Source organism: Nematolebias whitei, chromosome 14 (genome assembly GCF_014905685.2).
Source record: "Nematolebias whitei isolate Nwh7 chromosome 14, NemWhi1, whole genome shotgun sequence".
NCBI classification, from domain to species: domain Eukaryota; kingdom Metazoa; phylum Chordata; class Actinopteri; order Cyprinodontiformes; family Rivulidae; genus Nematolebias; species Nematolebias whitei.
The window spans coordinates 2,083,480-2,089,987 of NC_056511.1; the positions used below are offsets into that span (position 1 = coordinate 2,083,480).

Here is a 6,508-nt window from a genome sequence, read left to right on the forward strand (position 1 = left end):
CATCCATCCATCCATCCATCCATCCATCCATCCATCCATCCATCCATAATCCATCCATCCATCATCCATCCATCATCCATCCATCCATCCATCCATCCATAATCCATCCATCCATGTATTATCTTTACCCACTTCTTCCTTTTCAGGTCACAGGTGCCCATATCCAGCCATCCTTGTGCGAGAGGCAGGGGACACCCTGGACAGGTCTCCAGGCCATCACAGGGACACCCTGGACAGGTCTCCAGTCCATCTCAGGGACACATAGAGACAAACGAGACAAACATTCTCTCTCACTTAGGGACAATTTAGTTACCAGTCAGCCTAACATGCATGTTTTTGGTCTGTGGGAGGAAACTGGAGCACCTGGAGAAAACCCACGCAGCACGGAGAGAACATGCAAACTCCACCCAGAAAGGTCCCCGGACCAGGATTCGTTCTGGCGACCTGCTTGATGAGAGGCAGCAGCTCTAGCACCATGCTGTAATAATGTTTTCCTCCATGTCCAACATTATTGAAGTTAACATGACTCTGTTTTTAAAGGTGCACCTCACCGACACATAGAAGAAATCCTTAACAAATTCAAAGCATCAATGTTGATTCCACTTCAATAAAAACGTCAGTGTGTAAAGTTGAATCAAAACAAGGATTAAATAAAACAACATACACGGCTGAACATTCCTAATAAAATGAGCAGAAACTGAGCGGACGGCACAATGTGCCGGTGGTTACCTGTCGTAGGCCATCACAACCAGAATGTTCAGCACCGTTGTGCCGTACGTGTGCACACAGACAGCCTGAACATAGGCCGGGGCGTAGGCGATCTTCCTTTGCCCCATCAAGAAGTGCATCATGAGGCGAGGAAGCACCACTGTGGCCCCCAGCAGATCACAGAGCATCAGGTGACAGATGAGCACAAACATGGGTCTGTGGAGGTTCTTGTCCATCACAATGACACACAGTACGACCCCGTTCCCCAGTAAGATCACGAAGTACGCCACCAGAACCAGGACGAACAGGAGGGGACCGGATCCTGGAGGAACATCAAACCCTATGAGTTCGAAAACAATCGGCTGTTTGAGAGGAGTTACCATGGTTTGGTTCTCCATCCAAGGCAGAACAGTTCTGTAAGAGAAGAACATTAACACACAGAGAACAGGCAAAGCCTTAGATACCATGAACCTGCTGATGGCTTGTCACAAATAATGTGAAGGTTTATTTGACAAAGATAGATCCCACTGCCATACCTCCAGATCGTCCAAAGGAGACAAGAAGAGATGATGCCTACATGTATAATATTGTTTAAAGAGAAGTGTCCACTTGTTGAGGACAGCATGAAGCCTCAGAGCTCTGATGTGACTTGGTGAGGAACGTCTTCTGGCTTATAAATGACTTTTTGTTTGAAACCTTCCCCGAGTCAGATGCACCATGGAAACACCAATCCTACTTGTCAGAGTGGAGGTGTGTAAAGGAGGAGGCACATGCTTCAAAACAAGAGTCAGGAGGAAGATGAACCGATCAGGAAGAACACGGCGGAGTCCAAGAGGCCCTAAACCAAAAATGAGACTTCAACGGCAAAACGGAGACAGAGAAGGAACCAAGGAGGCAACGGTACAAGAAGATGGAGAGGAAAAACCGAGATCCTCATTCAGAACAGAGGAATCCATCATCCATCCATCATCCATCATTCATCATCCATCCATCATCCATCATCCATCCATCACCCATCCATCAACCATCATCCATTCAGCATCCATCATCCATCCAGCATCCATCATCCTCAGTATATGCCTCACACAGCTCTTGGTGTGTCTTTTCTTTTTGGCTAGGACACTGTGGCTTCATTTTGGAAGAACATGATTCAAGTCTATCTTGTCACTATACCTTCAAGTTATCTTGTTTTATATTGGCAGTGACGTAGATACGGGACAAAGTTGTCAGGCCAACAGAGATTTTTCAGTAGTACATTTCAAGCAGATTAACACGTGTCATAAAAGGGACTGATGCATATATCAGAAGAAGCTTGTGCATGCATTTAGCTCATTAAAACCAACCGTGTTACATGTCAGACAAATCCATCATCCTTCTCAGGTGACAGATATATTTGACTTCACATGGTGATTTTGTTTTGTGCAACTACACAAAGATGCCTAAAGTCCATCAAATAAAAATGACAACCGAGGACACCATATTAGAACTCAAGGTTGTTTTGTCATGGTTTGGGGTTTTTGGTGTTCTTGATGATCAAAAACCAGCCACTAGGGAGCACCAGCCGGTGTATCTCTGGTTCTGGACCAAAGCCCGGGTAAATGATCAGGGTTGTGTCAGAAAGGGCATCCGGCGTAAAACACTTAAATGAAATTTAAGTAAAGCCAAAACTAAAATGTGACTCCATCAAAGCAAAACCATAACGGATCGGTCGAGGTCCGAGTTAACAACGACCACCGGTGCTGTTGACAAACAGGGTGCCGGCAGAAATTGTGCTATTGTTATTCAAAGACCACAAGGAGGGAAACATGTCAGGAGACACAGGGAGAAGAGGAAAGTGAAGAATGTAGGACTGAGGGTTGAAACTCTAAATGTGGGGACAATGACAGGAAAAGGAAGAGAGCTGGCTGACATGATGCTGAGAAGGAAGGTAGATGTTTTATGTGTCCAAGAGACCAAGTGGAAGGGCAGCAAGGCTCGCAGCATTGGAGCAGGGTTCAAACTGTTTTACCATGGGGTGGATAGAAAGAGAAAAGGAGTAGGGGTGGATAGAAAGAGAAAAGGAGTAGGGGTGGTCCTGAAGGAGGAGTTGGCAAAGAATGTAGTAGAGGTGAAAAGAGTGTCAGATAGGGTGATGTGTCTGAATGTAGAATTTTTTTCTTTATTTAACCTTAATTATACAGGTAGTCTAAATGAGTCACAAGGATTCATTTTCAAGAGAGACCTGTTCTAGACAGACAACAATATAGAGTAAATAACATTCTTCTTTTCTCATCTTCCACCATTTGGTCTTCTTTGATTTTACTCTTCTTTTCTTCTTCACAACAACAGTTATTCTACACACAACCGTCCGATGCTGTCTGGCCACACTTTCCCCTGCCACAACCTTAAGGCTCCAGTATACTCGGGTGGACCGTTTTACGCACGGACTCAACTGGCACTGTCTGTAGAGGGTTGAGACTTCATGCTCGAGCGTCCACCCTGAGCGGCTGCAGAGCAGCTCCACAGACAGGTGGCATTTACCTTCAGGACAAATTGAGTCGCCGATTGGCCATTTGCTTACACGCCTACTGGATTGATTGACAGGTTGGAAAGAAAAGAGCTGGTAGCTCCTGCTGCAGCGGTGATCTGAGTTTATATGTTGTTAATAAAACGTTCTAAAACATAAAAAAACAGGGAGTCCTGGTCCTGCAGCCCACACATCAGACCAGCCCACCAGGAAATCTCCAGACCCTCCTTCAGCCACGCTGGACCTGAGTTTAATTCTCTCGTGACAAATTCCTTAATTTCTCACCATTTCAGTCATGGCGTCAACGGAGGAGGAAGAGATCACTGCCTCTTGGCAGAAAAACAAAAAAATCAAAGAAAAGGCCATTTTTGGGGAGTGGTGGCGCAGAGGTTAGAGAGGTGGGCCTGTGATCCGAAGATCGCCGGTTCACGCCCCGGCCCCGACAACATCAAAAAAATTGTGGGTGGGGTGGGTGAAACACCCACACTTGCCCCCACCCTCATTCGCTCCACTCTGGGCCCATGAGCAAGGCCCTTAACCCCCACCATGTGCTCCCTAAACAGGTCTCTCTTGAAAATGAGTTCTCGTGGCTCAATGAGACTAACCTGGATAAATAAAGGCTAAATGAAAAAAAAAAAAAAAAAAAAAAATGAAAAATTAAACCAGACCAGGGATGAAGGAGGTGAATTTAATACATTGGTGTCACAAACAAAACAGTCTGTCACCGGGCAGTTTATTGTGCGACACAGAATATGTGTACACGGTCGTAAAAATTGAGCTTTGCACGGACATGCCCTGCGGGCGTCCGTTTCGACTTTAATCAGGTACGCACAGACCTCAGCGGACTGACGTATGCCCGAGTATACTCGGGCTTTTACAGTCTCCAGTCTCCCTCAGGTTTCCTCTTCTACACAGAATGTAGTCGACCTGCGTACTCCTTCCTCCACTCTTATAGGTCACTCTATGCTCCTCCCTCTTTTGGAAACAGGTGTTGACTACAGCCATTTCCATTCTCTTGGTGAAATCCACCACCATCTGTCCTTCCTGGTTTCTTTCCTTGACACCAAACCTACCCATCACTTCCTCATCCTCTGTTTCCTTCACCAACATGTCCATTCAGGTCTGCTCCATCACCACTCTCTCCTCCCTGGGAATACTCTCTATCACTTCATCCAGATCTTTACAAAATGTATCTTTCTCCTCCTCATCACATTCAACCTGTGGAGCATAACCACTGACAACATTTAGCATCAGACCTTCTACTTCTACCTTCAGACACATCACCCTATCTGACACTCTTTTCACCTCTACTACATTCTTTACAAACTCCTCCTTCAGGACCACCCCTACTCCTTCTCTCTTTCTATCCACACCATGGTAAAACAGTTGAACCCTGCTCCAATGCTGTGAGCCTTGCTGCCCTTCCACTTGGTCTCTTGGACACATAAAACATCTACCTTCCTTCTCAGCATCATGTCAGCCAGCTCTCTACCTTTGCCTGTCATTGTCCCCACATTTAGAGTTGCAACCCTCAGTCCTACATTCAGTCTACATTCTGACACGTTTCCCTCCTCGTGGTCTTCGACTAACAGTAGCACAATTTCTGCTGGCACCCTGTTTGTCAACAGCACCGGTTGTTCCTTATCCGGGCCCCGACTGATCTGGTATGATTTCACTTTGATGAACTCACATCATAGTTTTGGCAAAAGTGTTTTACGTTGGATGTCCTTCCTGATACAACCCTCACCATTTTCCCGGGCTTGGGACCAGAACCAGAGGTACACTGGCTGGTGCTCCCTAGAGGATGGTTTGTTGAATCCTCCAATTAAAAACTACATTTTACAGGTTTTTAAATAATAAATTGACAGATAAACATTTTTTTCATAAAATAAATATTTCTGACACCAACTCCTGAGCTCTTTATTCTGTCTATTAGTGATAAAGAATTTTCCAATCGCCTCTACGTTAACTGATAAAACATGAAGGTACTTTAGACATGCAGCATTTTTGTTATACTTTTCGTTCTTGTGGCATCCTGTTGCAGGATCCCAGGTCCTTTTCGTCTTTGTTTGTGTTTTAGATATATTTTTTTAAGATATTTGTTAAAACTTCTGTATGTTAGTTTAGATGCTGTGCTGTTTAAGTGACTTTTATTAGGACTCTAAAGACAAACTTTTCTAAATGGGTTTTTAGACCAGATTTTCAGACAGAAAATTCCAGATTTGCATTTCTTGCTCAGCTTTGATGCAATAAAGACAAGTACTGGACTTCTGCACACCACATCAGTCTTACACTCTGAGGTTTATGATTAGAAATATGATTATTATAAAATTTGTGATCACTGATTAATGATTAGTATACAATTATTATAAAAGCTGCAGCAGTATAACTTTTCTCTGAGAGTTAAAGGATGGGATCTAATTCTCCTCACTGTGATCTTCGTGCTACAGAAGCTGTGAGATCATACTTGGAAGGCAGTTTTCTATTTGAAAACAAAGTTTTAAATTTGTTGTAGACACTGAACTGTTGCTTGTTTGGGGCCCGGGGGGCCACGTTTCTCCGTAATGACCTATCAGTTTCATCAGAGCTCGTTCATATTGCCACAGCTGCCGGTAATGAGCGTTAATGTTTTTGAAAGAGAGGCGATCATTAATGAGGTCCGCTGTGAGCCGCTCCCTAACAAACACTTAACAACAGTTTCTGGTGGTAATTAATCCTCCGGGAACGAGGCGGAGGCTCAGCAATCTGAGATTATAGGAGTTCAGAGAATAACAGTAATTACAAGAAGTCTCCGGAGGTCTGAGAGGACTCACCTCGGTCTCACATCAACTTCTGGTTACTGATTATTAACACAACAACATAGTTTGACTCACAGTGACAGAGGTCACCAGAGGTCAGACCTTCACGACATCTGGATTCACCCGAGACATGACGGTGGCATTATTCACAGCCCAATAATGAAAACAGTACAATTAACATCAAAAGTCATTTCTGTTTTCCTCTTTCTGTTAAAAACTCACTGTGGTTTAACCAGACCTTTGTGTGTGACGTGGTTTAACCAGACCTTTGTGTGTGACAAGGTTTAACCAGACCTTTGCATGTGACGTGGTTTAATCAGACCTTTGTATGTGACGTGGTTTAACCAGACCTTTGTATGTGACGTGGTTTAATCAGACCTTTGTATGTGACGTGGTTTAACCAGACCTTTGTATGTGACGTGGTTTAACCAGACCTTTGTATGTGACGTGGTTTAATCAGACCTTTGTATGTGACGTGGTTTAACCAGACCTTTGT

General features: G+C 44.3%; 1 protein-coding gene across 1 annotated transcript in view; it reads right to left on the reverse strand.

The window, feature by feature from the left end:
* The window catches only part of LOC119420765 (olfactory receptor 2K2-like), a 17,680-nt gene that overhangs the window by 2,804 nt on the left and 8,368 nt on the right, over positions 1 to 6,508 (reverse strand). Inside the window, exon 2 of the mRNA XM_037688191.1 lies at positions 730 to 1,122. Coding sequence (XP_037544119.1) covers positions 730 to 1,122 — 393 coding nt within the window. The remainder of the gene's footprint in view (positions 1 to 729; positions 1,123 to 6,508) is intronic.